This window comes from Chiloscyllium punctatum, chromosome 8 (genome assembly GCF_047496795.1).
Source record: "Chiloscyllium punctatum isolate Juve2018m chromosome 8, sChiPun1.3, whole genome shotgun sequence".
NCBI classification, from domain to species: domain Eukaryota; kingdom Metazoa; phylum Chordata; class Chondrichthyes; order Orectolobiformes; family Hemiscylliidae; genus Chiloscyllium; species Chiloscyllium punctatum.
Genome location: NC_092746.1, coordinates 61336432 through 61354731, shown reverse-complemented (window position 1 = coordinate 61354731; position 18300 = coordinate 61336432). Strand labels below are relative to the sequence as shown.

Here is an 18300-nt window from a genome sequence, read left to right as displayed (position 1 = left end):
TACTCGGCCTTCCACCCCGCACCCCCCCCCCCCCCCCACACACACACACACAACACACACACAACCATCCCCCTCACTCCCCCCTGCCTGCCCAGCATACCTGGACCACCATATACAGCCCTTGTGACTGTGTAAAGGCCCTAATCAGTGCCATCAACTGACCCATGTCTATGTAATTTAGACAGGCTGTCATGTCTTATAAAATTGCTCCATTCCGTGGCATACACACTTGTCAGGTAATCCTGAGGGACAAGCTCCATCACAAGTCTGTGCCATCCTGCAAAGCCTGGGGGCTTTTTTGATGTCCAATTCATAAGGATGTTCTTCCTCGCACAGTGTGTAAGAATATTGAATAACCTCTTCCGGTGTTCACCCAAAGTGGGAAGACTCTGTAGTCCCCACAGGAGGGACACCGGATCCTCCCTACCTTTCATTTCCAGGATCCTCTCCAGCTCATTCACAATGGCCCCCCCAATATCTGTGGATCTTGCAATAGGACCAAAAGCAATGTGTAAGAGTGCCAATACTGTTTTTACATTTGGGACATTTCTGGGAAGATTCTTTCTTAAACTTTGCTAACCTCTCTGGCGCCGTATGGGCCCTGTGAAGGATCTTCAATTGCATTGCTTGTGTCTTATTGCATATTGAAATTTTCTTTACATTGCCCCACATATCCTCCCATGTTTCTGATGAGATTTCATCCCCCAACTCTTGGGTAGTCCCTCCCATCGCTGCAAGTCCTGCGTTATTCTCTCAAACAGCTGTACAATGTTAGCTCTATACAGCTGCCACAAGTAAGAGGTAATAAAATATCCCAGATAGAGAAACCTTTCTGTGACCATCTAAAAAAGGGAACTCCATTCCATCCTCCAGCTTCGGTACTTCCACCAATTCCCCCCATGGAAATGACTTCCGATTTTGTGAAATTTATCCAGTATCCCAAAAAGTTGCCAAATAATTTCGTTTTTTTGTATTAGCTGGGTATTGATTTTTCAGGGTTAGCCACAAATAGAAGGACATCGTCCACATAGAGATTGATTTTGTGTTCCCCAACTCCCACCTTTGGTGCCATTATTTCAGGGTCCTTTCAGAGATCCTCGACCAGTGGTTCAACTACCAAGGTAAACAGCAGCGGTGTCAGGGGACATCCCTGTCGGCTGCCCCCTCCCACACCAAAATTGCTCGATTTAACTCCATTTGTAATAACCTCCGCCTTGGGGCCTTTATATAATACTGCCACCCACATGGCAAAGGCCCCTCCCAGACCAAAACAATCTAGAACAGCAAAGAGATACGATTATTCCACCCAATAAATGCCTTTTCTGCATCCAGGGAGATCACCAAGCTCAGAATCATTCTCTGCTGACATATTTGCACAATATTCAATACCTATCTGATATTGTTGGGGGAGATGTGGCCCTTGATAAAACCCGTCTGGTCCTCTTTTATAATAACAGGCAGCACGTTCTCCAGTCTCAGAGCCAACACCTTTGATAGGATTTTAAAATCCACATTCAGCAACAAGAAGGGTCTATATGATGCGCAATCCTTGGGGTCTTTCCCTTTCTTTAAAATAAGGGAGATATTAGCCTCCCTAAGATAGGGTGGAAAACAGTCTTGGCTATACGAATGACTATACCTCCAGCAGTGGTTCAGCTGACATATGTACGAACCCCTTGTAAAATTCACTCGGGAACTCATCTGGACCGGGTGCCTTTCCACCTTGGAGCTGCCTTACCGCCTTTTGCACCTCCTGTACTGTCAGAGGTGCAGTTAAAAGGGAGGTCTGGTCTGCATTTATACCGGGGAGGTCCAAGTTTTCAAAAAAGATTCCATTCTCGCTTCTCTATCCCACAGCCCTCCGACCGGTATAACTCTGTATTGATCTTCCTCAGTTCATGAGTGCTATTGCCAGTTCTCTCCTTGATAGACACAATGGACTGTGGAGTACTTTTCTTCCTAGCCAGGTAAGCCAGGTATCTATCTGGCTTATCCCCATATTCAAACAGCCTTTGCCTTGCAAAGAAGACCCTCTCTTTGCCACTTGTGTGAGCGCTGAGTCCAGAGCAGCCTGGAGAGCCATAACCTATTGTAATTTGACCACAGATGGTCTGGTATAATATGCTTGAGGCCCGGTTCAGCCGAACCTCAAGCATCCACTGTTGCTCTCCTCTCTGTCTCCTTCTCGTTGTCGAGTATGAAATAATTATACTCCTTAAGAATGCTCTCATGGTCTCCCAGAATACTGATGGGCTACTGGCTGTACCCCGATTGATGTCCCAAAAAGCCCTGAAATACCTGGTGATATACTGTACAAAGTTGCCATCCTTTATCAGAAACGGATCCTTGCACTAGTGCCGTGTGTCTACTCCACAACCTTTGTTCTTAACATCTGACTATATTGCCGCGTGGTCCGAAATAGTTATGCTCCCAATCCTGCAGGCCAACACCAAGTGCAAAACACACCGACAGAACAAAGAACATATCAATTCTTGTGTGGTACTTGTGTGGGTTGGAGTAAGAGGTAATGTCCCTCCCATTCGGGTCGATGCACCTCCACACATCCACTAGCCCCAGCTCCTCACACAGGTTCACTAACTGTCTAGACTGTCGATGTGTACCCAACAGCCCTCTTGGCATCCTGTCTACCCCAGGGACCATGAGACAATTAAAGTCTCCTCCTATAATCGTACAGTGTACCCTCAAGAGCCATTAATTTAAAGATGCATCAACTAAAGATTTGAGAGGGACACCAGGGGACAGCAAATGTTCAGGGTGCCATACTCTTCTCTGTGTATCAGCGCCTTAAGAATGATGAACTGTCCATATTCATCCTTGATTTGATCTGTCACCCAAAATGGGAGGTTCTTTCATACCAGTATGACCATTCCTCTGTGTTTGGAGTTAAAGGAGGAAAAGAACATCCTATTGTATCCCCCTGCTGTAACTTCAGATGTTCCCCATCAGTCAAATGTGTCTCTTGCAACAATGTGATGTCAACCCTTTCCTTCCTTAAATTTGATAGCACCTTTTTCCTTTTAATGGGGGAGTGGCTCCCCTTTATATTCCAAGTGCACCACCTGAACAGATCACTAGTCATGACCGCACACCACAGCCCGCAGTCCCCTGAGAGGAAGAAGCCCATTCAATGTGCGACGAGTGGAGAAAAAGTAAATTTTATCAAATCTAAAGACTATTCCTACAAACACTACCAAAACTACGAAAACTAAAAAATTAACCTCTACTCCTAACCTGAACAAATAAACACAAAAAACCCAAATCTCCAGAGCTCTCCCCCCTTCCCCATAGGAGGCATTCACTCCCAAACTCACAACCATCTGAGCATCTGCCAGTTAAGGCTGTGCCCCAAATCTAAGCAATGGGAAAGAAAAACACTTTATTTACCCTTCTATAAGTTAACAATGGACACCCACCGTACCCCCTCCTCATCTCAACCCCACCCCTCTTTACATCAAAGGAGTAACCACCCCTCACCCAGCAAAACAGAACAATAGAATAACTAATAACCACCAAACAGATATAATATAAAATGTACCAGATTTTATACCAAAGCAATACCAAGCCTCTAAGGCCCGAGACCCCAAAAGGAAAAAGAACAAAGAGAGGGAAGATAAAAAAGATTATATTATGGTATTGTCCGCATGTATCTTTTCCTCCTTCCCCCAATGCCAAAATCTATTATTTCAGCGAGGTCAAAAATTCTTTCACTTTCTCCACCTAGTCAAAGTCATAGACAGTTCCACCATAATTGATACGTAGCACTGCTGGGTACCTCAGAGAATATTGCATGTGTAAATATCTTAATCGTTTCTCTACATCATCAAATGTCTTCCGTTTCTTAATTACAACTCCAGAAAAGTCATGAAAAAACATTATCTTAGAACCTTTATAAGCCAAAGCCTATGGATCTTCTCCCAGTCTTCTGGCTGTTTCTATTATTAATTGCTTTTCCTTGTAATGCTGGAGTCGCACTAGAACAGCTTCGGGACGCTAAGCTGGCCTGGACCTGTGCATCACAGGTGGGCCTGCTCCATGCTCACCTGGCCCGATCTCCAGCCTCAGCAACTCCAGAAGCCACCTCTCAAGGAAATCAGCAGAGTTTTCACCTTTTTCACACTCCAGGAAGCCGAAGATCCATAGATTTTTTTTCTCCGACCTCGATTTTCAAGGTCATCTACTTGTTCCTGCAGGCCCAAACCTGACCTTCCAAGAATTGGACCCGCTTCTCTGAGCTCTTCGTTACAGCCTCCGAGGCCGCGATCCTCTGCTCCACCACTTCTATGCGCTGATCCAAAGCCCGAATCGCCTGTTTATGCTTTGGCAGCATGGCAGTAATTGATTCCAGTGCTCCCTTGATATTTTCATGGAGCTTTGCAAACTCCGTAAGTAAATGCTCCACTGAACGTAAGGGCACCAAGGTAATGGCTGCTGGTGTGCCCAACGTGGTTGGGGAGTGCCCTGCCTACTGCATTCCCTTTGCTCCCTTTCCCTTGGATGTCTCCATTTCAGCTTCAGACTTGTCAAATCTCAGTTTAAAAGGGCTGTAGGTGTTCTACCTACTTTACATTACAAACCTCAGGGGTGGCTCGTGGTGGTGGGTGGGGGGAGGGGGGAAGGTAGGAGCCCATCTTGCCTGGAGTGTGGCACAAAGCCCAACGCAGCAGGCTGTTCAGACTGCCTCCATCTTGAATCTCACCATATGCCTTCTTGACCACTCTACCGACCTGCGTTTTCACCTTCAGGAAACAATGGACCTGAACACCCAGATCTCTCTGTACTTCAATTTTCCCCAGGACCTTCCGTTTACTGTATAGTTTGGTCTGGAGTTGCATCTTCCAAAATGCATCACCTGATTGAACCCCATCTGCCATTTCTCTCCAACTCTCCAATCAATCGTTCTTCTGCTGTATTCTCTGACAGTCCCCTTCACTATTTGTTACTCCACTAATCTTCATGTCATCTGAAAACTTGCTAATGAGGCAACCTACACTTTCTTCCAAATCATTTATGTATATCACAAACAACAGTGGTCCCAGCACGGATCCATGTCGGACACCACTAGTCACAGGTTTCCATTTTGAGAAGCTCCCTTCCACTACTAGTCTCTGTCTCCTGTTGCCCAACCAGTTCTCCATCCATCTAGTTGGAACACCCTGGACCCCATGCGACTTCATCGTCTCCATCAGCCAACTGGGGGGAATCTTATCAAATGCCTTACTAAAGTCCATGTATATGACATCTACAGCTACTCCCTCATTAATCAACTTTGTAACTTCTTCTAAGAATTCCATTAAGGTTGTAAGACATGACCTTCCCTGCAGAAAGCCATGCTGCCTATCACAGATAAGCCCATTTTCTTCCAACTGGGTATATATCATATCCTTTAGTACCTTCTCCAGCAGCATCCCCACCATTGACATCAGGCTCACAGGTCTGTAAATAGCTGGATTATCCCTGCTACCCTTCTTAAACAAGACGACAGCATTAGCAATTCTCCAGTCATCTGGGACCTCCCCCGTTTTCAAGGATGCTGCAAAGATATCGCTTCCCTTAGTAACCTGGGATAGATTCCATCCGGGCCAGGGGACTTGTCCACCTTAATACCTTTTAGAATACACAACACTCCCTCCACATGCCTACATGACCTAGAGTAATCAAAGATCTATCCCTAACCTCAACATCTGCCATGTTCCTCTTCTCAGTGAATACCGATACAAAGTACTCATTAAGAAACTCACCCATTTTCTCTGACTTCACGCAAAACTTTCCTCTATTGTCCTTGAGCAGGCCAACCCTTTCCCTCATTACCCTCTTGCTCCTTATATATGAATAAAAGGCTTTGGGGTTTTCCTTAACCCTGCTCACTAAGGATATCTCATGACCCCTTTTAGCCCTCATAATTCCTTGTTTCAGATTGGTCCTACATTCCTGACATTCTGATGTGTGGGGTTGAGATGAGGAGGGGGAGGGGTGGGTGTCCATTGTTAACTTGTAGGAGTGTAAATAATATGTTTTTTCCCATTGCTTGGGTTTGGGGCACGGCCTTAACTGGAAGGTGCTAGGGTGGTTGTGAGTTTGGGAGTGAATGCCCCCTATGGGCAAGTGGGGAGAGCTCTGGAGATTTGGGTTTTTTATGGTTTTTTTTATCACCTAGACCTTATGTACATATCCTTTTTCCTCTTAGCTAGTTTCACAATTTCACCTGTCATCCATGGTTCCCTAATCTTGCCATTTCTAACCCTAATTTTCACAGGAACATATCTCTCCTGAACTCTAAATCAACCTCTCTTTAAAGGCCTCCCACATACCAAATGGGGATTTCCCTTCAAACAGCTGCTCCCAATCTACATTCCCCAGCTCCTGCTGAACTTTGCTATAGTTGGCCTTCCCACAATTTAGCACTCTCTTCCTTTGGGACCACTCTCATCTTTGTTCATGAGTATTCTATAACTTATAGAATTGTGATCACTATTCCCAAAGTAATCCCCCACTGAAACTTCACCCTCCTAGAAAACTCTCCTGGATGCTTCTTACAAATTCTGCTCCATTTGGACCTCTAATACTAAGCGAATCCCAGTCAATGTTGGGAAAGTTAAAAACTTCTGTCACCACCACCCTGTTTCTTGTACATCTTTCTGTGATCTCTGTTTATATTTGTACCTCTATCTCATGCTCACTCTTGGGAGGCCTGTAATACAGCCCCAACATTGCTACCACACCCTTCCTGTTTCTGAACTCTACCCATATCGCCTCGCTGCTTGAGTCCTACATAGTACCCTCCTTCGACACAGCTGGGATACCTTCTTTGACCAGTCACACAACTCCTCCACCCCTTTTACATCCCTCTCTATTCCACCTGAAGCATCGATATCCTGGAATATTTAGTTGCCAATCATGCCCTTCCCTCAACCAAGTCCCAGTAACAGCAATAACAGCATGCTCCCAGGTACTAATCCAAGCCCTAAGTTCATCTGCCTTACCTACTATTCTTCTTGCATTAAAACAAATGCATCTCAGACCACCAGTCCCTTTGCGTTCATCCTCTGCTTCCTGCCTACTCTTCCCCTCAGTCATCGAGGTAAAAACAATGACTGCAGATGCTGGAAACCAGATTCTGGATTAGTGGTGCTGGAAGAGCACAGCAGTTCAGGCAGCATCCAAGTAGCTTCGAAATCAACGTTTCGGACAAAAGCCCTTCATCAGGAATAAAGCCTTTATTCCTGATGAAGGGCTTTTGTCCGAAACGTCGATTTCGAAGCTACTTGGATGCTGCCTGAACTGCTGTGCTCTTCCAGCACCACTAATCCAGAATTCCCCTTAGTCATGCTGACTTCATTATCTAGTTCCTTCCAGGCTTTAGTTACTACTTCCTTCCTGTTCACTAACCTTCTCATTTGATTCCCATCCCCCTGCCACATTAGTTTAAACCCTCCCCAACAGCATTAGCAAAAGCACCTCAAAGGACATTGGTTCCTGTCCAGCACAGGTGTAGACCATCCAATTTATAATAGTCCCACCTCCCCCAGAACCAGTCCCAATGGCCCAAATATCTGAACCCCTCCTTCCTGCGCCATCGCTCAAGCCATGCGTGCATCCTGAATATTCTATCATTCCTACTCTGACTAGCACGTGGCACAGGTAGCAATCCTGAGATTTTTAATTTGGTTCCTAACTCCCTAAATTCTTTGTGTAGGACCTCATCCCTACATGCACCACAACAACTGGCTGTTTGCTAATTTTGTTCTGATGACACAACAATAAATACGGAAGCAAGTTGTGAAGATGGTGAAAAATCTAAGAATATTGTTAAATTAAATGAGTGCAAAAATTTAGCAACTCGTGTATAATATGGGAAAATGTAAACTTACCTACTTTGGCAGGAAGAATAGAAAAACAGCATATTATTTAGAAGAAGCAAGTGGCAGAACCCTGATGAGGAACTTGGGTGTCCGTGTTCATTAATCACAAAATGTTGCTTTGCAGGTACAGCAAATGATTAGAAAGACTGTTGGATTGTTGCCATTTATTGCAAGTGGAATGGAATATAAACACAATAATGTTTGGCTACAGTTGTACAGATTGCTCATAAGACTATTCAGGAGTACTGGCATAATTTTAGCCTCCTTTTTTTCACAAAATGATGCAAAAATACACTGAAAGAAATTTAAAGATTTACCCTACAGTGATCATGAAATTTGGCAAGGTAGAAGCTTCACGCCGAATTAATATCAAAATTGAGGTAAACATCTAGCTGAAGAGTCTGAACTGATTTTTATTCTTTAATTGGCTCAGGCATCCTCTATCATGGTGACACTTAGCTCTCCCTGTTTGCCATCAATCAATATTTCACAGCTCAAGGTTTCTGGTAGTTCATCTACTAGAAATAAGGAAGTTGCGAATACCTGTGGTGTTGAGGTCAAAGAGATATCCAGGTGTCCTTGAAAAGCATATTTTCTGACTTCTGTAAGCAGCACCTTATGAGGTTAGCAGAGAAGGCTTGGCAATGTTTGAGCTTGCACTGCATACTCATCTATCAGTGAGAATGGTTTGAGTAACTACCCAAGAATACTCACAATAGTTGCTCCTGCCTAACATAGTCCTATTTCCTTCTCTAGTATTATCCAACATTCTCATTTCTTTATGCACCTCTTAGTCCTCTTTTCTACTTCTATATACTGATGACTATGCCCCTGTTAATTTAGTTTAAATTTTCCTTGACCACGCCAATGAACCTTCCTGGGAGGACACTATGCCTTGCCTTGCCTTATTAAGGTGCAATCCATCCATTTTGAATAGCTAGATTTTAGATTGACTTGACCATGTTTAGATTCAATTCACTGTAATAACTAGTAATGTCAAAGAAGACATTTTAGGAGTATAATGTGGCTGAAGAAATCATTCCATTACCTACCCATAACTGATCCCAATGAAGCCCTCTCTCATGCACCATGCTTCCAGCCTTGCATTGATAATCTAAATCTTCCTGTTTCTTCTCTTCCTGTCATATGGCAGAGAGGAGATTGCATAATTTACAGACTTTGAGAGCCTACCTTTTTAACATTCTCCTTTGCTGTATAAGGGCAAGTGAATCTAAAGAATAGAACACCTCTGTACCCCTGAATTTTGACTGGTGCTGTGTAACCCAAAGAGGTCTGAATGATTGGGCCTTTACTGTAACGGGAAATAGGTGTTATAATTATTACATTTGTATGTGAATTGCAATTTCTCCTTTTCAACATCATCAAATGAATATGGATTAGATGAATGCTGGTTTTGTAAATGTTTATTAATTTGCATCTTCCCAAAAAGGTAAAATAATCCATTACAACACAAAGTCCATTTCAGATTGAATCTGATACTCAATGCTTATTTTAACAATCTTTTTGTAATCGTTCCAGAAATTGGAAACATTGACCAGGAGGTACAAAAATATAACACTCCAGGCTTTGTCGGCTGCCTGTCACGAGTTCAGTTCAACGACATTGCACCACTCAAGGCTGCATTGAGACCCAGCGCCTCTTCTCTGGTCAGTGTCCAAGGAGAATTTGTTGAATCAAATTGTGGAGCATCCCCTTTAACCATTTCACCAATGCCAGCTGCAACAGATCCATGGCATTTTGGCTCAGGTATGTAGTAGTACCTGAAATAAAAGCTCTTGATTATTTCACTTTTAAGTTTAATGTTAATCTTATACAGAAATGTTGGCTTGGCTTTATTGCCTGGACAGTGAAAAGAATTGAGGCCAAAGATCATTCATCCATTTTAGTTCGCCAGGGTTTTCCATGCATTTATTGGAAAGCTGCATAGTTGAAATTCTACTGTCAAATTGTAATAAATTGCTCCCCAAGTACCATGTAAATTAAATTTATAACGGAGCATATTTATGAATTTGACACCAATCTCAAATAGCATTCACAATGTGTGAGCACCTACATGATTCAGAAGAGTATGTTTCTCAATATGCACAATATAACCAAATCTTTTAAAACTTATATGTGGGTATATTATAACAGAAATAGTGAAAAGCAGAGGTTTGAAGAAGTAATTAACCAAACAGCTATAAGGTTAGAAGAGTGGCAGTCATTGCTTTAAATGTTTGGTCATTCACAATTTCTATCTAAATAAAATCAAATTCCAAAATTCAACACCAATATTTGCAGACTTGTTTGGCTCTTTATGACACCTAAATGTGGTGCTGCTATAAAGTGGTATACATTGCCCTTACCCTATTTCCCACATCAAATATTAGCAGCATTTCAAGCAATGATTACTCAACTATCACCCAAATAGCTTCTGATCAAAATTGTGACATTTTAAAGACATTGCTACATCCCTGAAGACAAATCAAAAGCACACTTGCAGCTGAGCGGATTAGTTTTGGAGTGATACAAAACTCCATAAATTCCTAAGTTAACTAGCCACCAGGAGATGTTTAACAATGATGTGGAACTTGAAAATGAACATTTTATTTTTAAGGGAATCCATTGTCTAATTAGTATGCACAATTCATGACATTACAGCTGTCAGCTAAAGACCTCCTTCAGACTGGTGACATTATTCTAAAGACATTTTAAGAACTAGGCTGACAGATGGTCCAAATTTGGATTTCTTTTATTCATTTGTGGAACGTGGACATTGCTGCCTGGCCAGCATGTATTGTTCATCCCTGGTTGCCCTTGAGAAGTTGCTGGTGAGCTGTCTTCTTGAGCTGCTTAGTACACATGTTGTAGGTGGACCCACAATGTTTTGATGGAGGGAATTCCAGGACTTTGACCCAGTGGTAGCAAAGGAATGGCGATATGTTTCCAAGTCAGAAGGATGAGTAGCCCAGAGAGGAATTTGCAAGTAATGGCATTCCCATGTATAGCTGCCCTATTCCTTTTAGATGGAAGCAGTTGTGTATTTGGAAACAGCTATCTAACGAACCTTGGTGAATTTCTGAAGTACATCTTGTGTTAATAGTACATACTGGTTCAACTGGGCATCAGTGGTGGAGGGATTGAATGCTTGTGGATGTAGTGCCAATCAAGCAACTTGCTTTGTCCTGGATGGTATCAAGATTCTTGGGTGCTGCACTCATCCAGGGAATGGGGAGTATTCCATCCCATTTCTGACTTGTGCCTTGTAGATGGTGAGTAGATTTGGGGGAGTCAGAAGGTGAATTACTCAATGCAGTCTTCCTAGCTTCTGGCCTGTTCTTCTAGCCACTGTGTTTATGTGGCAAAACCAATTGAGTTTCTGGTCAATGGTAACTTCCATAATGTTTATAGTGGGGATTCAGTGATGGTGACTCCATTGAATATCAAGGACCTGTAGTTAGATTGTCTGTTATTGGAGATGGTGATTGTCTAGCACTTGTCAGTCCAATCCTGGATATTGTCTAGATCTTGTTGCATTTAAACATGGACTGCTTCAGTGTCTGAGAAGTCGCAAATGAGGCTGAACATTGTGTAATCATTGACAACATCCCCACTTCTGACGTTGTGATGGAGAAAAGATCATTGATGAAATAGTTGTAGATGGTTGGGCCTAGGATATTACCCTGAAACACTCCTGTAGAGATGTCGAGGAGCTGAGATGATTGACCTCCAACAGCCACAAACATCTCCCTGTGTGCCAGGTATGACTCGCACAAGCAGAGAGTTTTCCCCTGACACACATTGATTCTAGTTTCGCTAGTGTTCTTTGATGCCACTCTCAGTCGAATACAGCCTTGATGTCAAGGGCTATCACTCTCAACCTCACCTCTGGAATTTAGGTCTTTTGTCCACGTTTGAACCAAGGCTGTAATGAGATCAGGAGCTGAGTGGCCCTGGGAGAATCCAAACTGGGCGTCACTGAGCAGGTTGTTGCTGTGCAGGTGTTGGAATGTCATTATGGCCCAAAGCCTTTACAGTATCCAGTGCCTCCAACCAATTCTTGATTTTACTGGGAGTGAATCGAATTGGCTGAAGACTGGTGTCAGTGATGCCAGGGACCACTGGAAGAAGCCAAGATGGATCATCCAAGATTGCTGTGAACGCTTCAGCTTTATCTTTTGCACTGACGTTTTGGGCTCTTCCACCATGCATATTGGGGATGTTTGTGGTAGATCACTATTCGCAATTGGATGTGGCAGAACTGCAGAGATTAGAACTCATCTGTCGGTTATGGGATTGCTTCGCTCTGTCTATCACTTGTTGGTTTTGCTGTTTGACATACAAGTAGTCCTATTTGGTAGCTTCACCAGGTTGACAGTTCATTTTCAGGAATGCCTAGTGCTGGTCCTGCCATGCGCTCCTGCACTCTCCATTAAACCAACATTGATCCCCTAGCTTGATGATAATGTTTGGCTAGACCATGTGGTTGCAGATTGCGCTGGAGTATAATTCTGCTGCTGTTAATGCCCACAGCCTCTTGAATGCACAGTTTTGAGTTGCTGAATCTGTTCAAAGTCTGTCCAATTTAGCACTGTGGTAATGTCACACAACACAATGGAGGGTATTATCAATGTGAAGACAGGACTTTGTCTCTACAAGAACTATGCAGTGGTCACTCATAGCAATACTATCATGGACAGGTGCACCTTTGGCTGGCACAGTGGTAAGGATGAGGTCAAGTATATTTTTCCCTCTTAGTTCCCACAGCACCTGCAACACATCCAGTCTAGCAGCTATGTCCTTTAGGACCTGACCAGCTCAATCAATAAGGTAAAAACAATGACTGCAGATGCTGGAAACCAAATTCTGGATTAATGGTTCTGGAAGAGCACAGCAGTTCAGGCAGCATCCAAATAGCTTCGAAATCGACGTTTTGGGCAAAAGCCTTTCATCTGGAATAGGGCTTTTGCCCAAAACGTCGATTTTGAAGCTATTTGGATGCTGCTTGAACTGCTGTGCTCTTCCAGAACCATTAATCCAGCTCAATCAATAGTCAATCATTCATTTATACTAAGCCCTATGTAATTGTATCTGTGTAGGAATTTGTGTTTTCATATACATATTTGTGTTATCATATACTGCAGCATAGATTTTGTAACTTGTAAAGAAGGTGGGTCACTCTCATGCAGGCTTTCAGAAGAAATTTTAATCAATTTTCTTCATCTCCAGTTTTCTAAAAGGAAACATCTAGGGAGAATTATGTTATCTTGTTCCAAAAAGAAAAATGTTGCTCACACACTAGCCTTTTGAAATTATTGCATGCGAACTTCCAAATCCCTCTGTGCTGTATTTTTTCTGCATTCTTTCTCCATTTAAATGATACTTACCTCCTTTATTTTTCCCGCCAAAGTGCATAACCTCACATTTTTCCATGATATATTCTGTTTGCTAAGTTTTGCCCACCCATTTACCCTGTCTATATTCCACTGCAAACTCTTTGTGTCATTCTCAGCACTTCCTTTCTCATCTACTTTATGTCATCTGTAAACTTGGCTATTGTTTATTCATTTTTCTCATCCAATTCATTAATGTATAATGTAAATAATTGCAGACCAAGAACAGATCCCCACTGCATTGTACATTTACAGGTTACCATCCTGAAAATACCACCCTTATCACAATTCTCTGTCTTCTATTAGTTAGTCAAACCTCTATCTCTGCCCATATAATACCTCCAGTATCATATTACTTATTTTGTTAAGTAGCCTAACATGTGGCATCTTAACAAACGCTCTCCAAAAATATAAATATATTACATCAATAATTTATCTATTTTTGATACTGCACTCATCCAGGCAAGATGGAGTCTTCTGTCACACATAACTTGTACCTTGTAGAAGGAGAGGCTTTGGGGACTCAGGAGGTGTGTTACTGCTGCAGAATTCTAGTCTTTGACCTGCTCTTGATTTTGGATAGCTGGTTTCATTTGGTTTATGATAAATGGTAATCCCCAGGATGTTGATATCGAGAGATTCAGCAATGATATTGCTATTCAATGTCATGATGTAATGGTTTGATTCTGTCTTGCTGGAGATGGTCATCGCCTGGTACTTGCGTGTACAAATACTATTTGCACTTGTCAGTCTAAGCTTGGATATCATATGGGTCCTGCTGCATTTGGTCATCAGCTACTTCAGTGTCTTAGGAGGCATGAATGGTACTAAACATAATGCAGTCATTGGTGAACATCCCACTTCTGATATTATGATGGAGGTAAAGTTACTAATGAAACAACTGAAGACGATTGGGTCTAGGAAACTAAGCATTCCTGTAAAGATGTCCTGGAGTTGAAATAACTGGTATCCAACATCTGGGGATGGCTAGTGAGAGGTTGGACTCCACCCCTGTTTTCACAGCAATGACTAGATTGTGTGATTGAAATTTCCAACATCTTGAAAGCCACTTTGAAAGATTCTGTGAAAGAGTCAGTACCTAGAGGAGTATAGTCCAATGGTGGGGCAGACTGGATGCAAAAATGATATTCCCCATCAGCTGTGGTTCTTGAATAAGGGGTCATAGTCTTGGGCCTCTGCCACAAAAACAAGACAGGAAAGGTAGCCTGCCATGACTAAGCATTGGTTTCAAGGAAACGGTACATAGATTGGCCTAAAAAGCAGAAAACCTGAGGATAAGGAGCAGTTTAGATTTCAGCAAAGGAAGACAAAAGGATTGATGAGGATGGGATAAGGAGGGTAAGGGGGTAAATGCGATAGGGCATTTCCAACGCCCCTCCCCCAAGTCCCTCCTCCCTACCTTTTATCTTAGCCTGCTTGGCACACTTTCCTCATTCCTGAAGAAGGGCTCATGCCCGAAACGTCCATTCTCCTGCTCCTTGGATACTGCCTGACCTGCTGCGCTTTTCTAGCAACACATTTTCAGCTCTGATCTCCAGCATCTGCAGTCCTCACTTTCTCCTAGTGTGGAGGAACAGCAGGATCTTGGTGTGCTGGTACATAGATCCCTTAAAATTGCCACCCAAGTAGATTAGATTACTTACAGTGTGGAAACAGGCCCTTTGTCCCAACAAGCTCACACCGACCCATTCCCTCTTCATCTAACTCTATGGGCAATTTAGCATGGCCAGTTCACCTGACCTGCACATCTTTGGACTGTGGGAGGAAACCGGAGCACCTGGAGGAAACCCACTCAGACACGGGGAGAATGTGCAAACTCCGCACAGACAATTGCCCGAGGTGGGAATTGAACCCAGGTCACTGTTGCTGTGAGGCAGCAGTGCTAACCACTGAGCCTCCATGCCGCCCCCAAGAAAGAATATGGTATTTTGGCTTTCATTAACAGGGGGATTGAGTTTAAGAGCCGTGAGATCTTGTTGCAGCTGTATAAAACTTTAGTTAGACCGCACTTGGAATACTGTGTCCAGTTTGGTCGCCCTATTATAGGAAAGATGTGGATGCTTTGGAGAGGGTTCAGGGGAGGTTTGCCAGAATGTTGCCTGGAATGGAGGGCTTATCTTACGAAGAGAGGTTGACTGAGCTCGGACGTTTTTCATTGGAGAAAGGAAGGAAGAGAGGGTCCTAACTGAGGTGTCCAAGATAATGAGAGGAATAGATAGGTTGATAGCCAGAAACTTTTTCCCAGGGCAGAAATTGTTAACACGAGGGGTCATAGTTTTAAGCTGTTTGGCAGAAAGTATAGAGGGGATGTCAGAGGCGGGTTCTTTACGCACAGAGTTGTGAGAGCATGGAATGCATTGCCAGCAGCAGTTGTGGAAGCGAGGTCATTGGGGACTGCTGAACATGCATATGGTCATAGAAATTTGAGGGTTCGTACATTAGGTTTACCTTACATGACGATCAATGGTTGCCACAACATCGTGGGCTGAAGGGCCTGTTCTGTGCTGTACTGTTCTATTATAATGGAGAACAAAGAGATGGCAGCCAAATTAAATACATGCTTTGGTTCTGTCTTCATAAAGGAGGACACTTATAGTGTCTCAAAGTGTTTGGAGAATACAGGGTTACTGAGAGGGTAGACCAGAAGGAAATAAATATTAATAAGGAAATAGTTTAAAGAAATTGTTGGAATTAAAGACTGATAAATCTCCAGGGCCTGATAATGTACTTTCCAGTGTACTTAAGGAAGTGGCTGTAGGAATAGTGGATGCTTTAGTGCTAAGTTTTCAAGATTCTGTAGATTCGCCAAAAGTGCCTGTGGATTGTACAATGTACCATAGTGTAAAGGAGGTACAGAGAAAACAAAATTTTAGATGGGTTAGAGTTGATAAGGGGAGCCAATGGATGGTTTACTCGGACTTTCAGAAGGCTTTCAATCAGGCCCCATATAAGAAATGAAAATATAAAATTAAAATGCATGAGATTGGGGTAGTGTTCTGACGTGGCCAGATAACTGGTTTGCACACAGGAAACAAAGAGTAAGGATAAATGAGTATTTTTCTGAGTGGAAGCCAGGGACAAGTAGGGCATTGCAAATATCTACACTGGGACTCCAGCTATTTACAATATAAATTAATTATTTAGATGGGAAAGCTGTCTATATTGTCTCGAAGTCTGTAGATAACAAAAAGCTGAGTGGTAGAATGAACCATGAGGAAGATGCAGAGATGCTTCAGTGTGATTTGGACCAATTTGGACCAGGAAGGCAGTTTGGTGCTAGATTGGAAATGGGAAAGTACAATGAGACCTGGGTGTCCTTGTACACTAGTCTCTGAAAGCAACCATGTATGTACAGCAGACAGTGAAGAAGGCAAATGGCATGTTCATAGCCAGAGGATTCAAGCACAGGTGCATGGATGTCTTATTTAAATTTTATAGGGCCTTGGTGAGACCACACCTGGAGTGTTGCAGGTAGTTTTAATCTCCCTATCTGAGGAAGGATGTTTTGGCTCTGCAGGAATGCAACAAAGGTTTACCAGACTGATTACTGGCAGGACTGACAAAGAAACTGGATCATTTAGTATTATGTTCATTGGAATTTTGAAGAATGAGGGAAGGATGCTGTGCAGCGACAGATGGCTGATGTCAGAATTTGCATGAAAGGGCTGAGTGCAACAATGGAAACTCAAACTTGCCATTGTACTGTAGCTGCCACTATTCAAATGAGCCTCCAAAGATTCACAATTGCTTCTCTCTCCTTAAACGGATTGCTAAGATTTATAATTTATAACATAATGATCTGGTGTGAGTGGCAGTGGCTTTATGCAGAAAAAAATTGCTTCCCTCTATCTTTATAAGAGCATTCATTACACCACTGTTATTACTTTGTATGTTAGCCAAATAGGTTCGACTGAAATTGTACAATGTGAAACCAATCCTTCTAGGTCCAGAATTGTTTGTGATCATCTGCAGAATTCTTGATTGGATGTCAACAGCTTTGTATTACACATGCTGCTGCCATTTTCAGAAGACTTTGTTAGAGCACTCAGAGAGCTAAAGGCATTGAGGAGAAAGACAGGAAGGAAATACAGAAGTGAGATTCATTTATTTTCATTTTTATTACGTCACGATTGAATTTAAAAATTTGGATTGGCATCTGCATTCCTAATGTGATTTTTTTTGTATTGATAGAAAGACGATGTAGACTGGAACATGATATTCAAAAAGTTAATTTAGCATTAAATACTGATGTCAGGTGTCTATTTTGTTTGTTGCTATTAGCTGTGAACAGAGGAATGCCTTTATTAAGCAGGCATCTGCCCAAGTCCCATTGGAAGTGTGCAATTACATCTCAGATACCATTCTCAATTGTTGGATCACATCAGAACTAAAAGTAAACACTTCAGAGATCAATTTCCCCCATTTAGTCTAATTAGCACTGAAAATTCCATCCACTGTCAGCTCAGAAAATGAGTGATGTTTGTCATCTGAAATTCTACCAAGTCTCTTTCCTTTCCAGATACTGGGGACTATGGAAAGATAGAGAAAAATGCTGTAAAGATGAGAAAAACTGAACATCAATTGAGATGAATCATTAAGAAGGGTTATAAGAAAGATCACTGACTTAAAGGCTGCTGGCTTGCTGTTTTGCAAGTTCTATTTAATTGATGTCTTCTCAATATAATACATTCTCGCTTCACTGGAGGAAAAGCCGACAATCAAGATTTTCTAATTCACTATCCAGTTTGTTACCTAAAAGGTGTTGCCAGGATTATTGAAAATGCAAATTACTTTATTATGCAAGGTATATATGTGTAATGACAACTTGGACATAATAAATTACTTATATCTTCTTTGTTCATTTTCCAATGAATCCGAAGAGATGCGTTTTCAGGTACTGAGTTGAAAATCACTTAATCATACCTCAGGTTAACCCAACTTAATTTTTTAAAAATAATTCTGTCCACTCAGTGCCTGCCCCATTTTCAATTGAAACTTCATGAGTA

General features: G+C 42.4%; 1 protein-coding gene across 1 annotated transcript in view; it reads left to right on the top strand.

The window, feature by feature from the left end:
* The window catches only part of LOC140480594 (contactin-associated protein-like 2), a 2042618-nt gene that overhangs the window by 2004470 nt on the left and 19848 nt on the right, over nt 1-18300 (top strand). The window contains exon 22 of the mRNA XM_072575654.1: nt 9420-9647. Within this exon, the coding sequence (XP_072431755.1) occupies nt 9420-9647 (228 nt within the window). The remainder of the gene's footprint in view (nt 1-9419; nt 9648-18300) is intronic.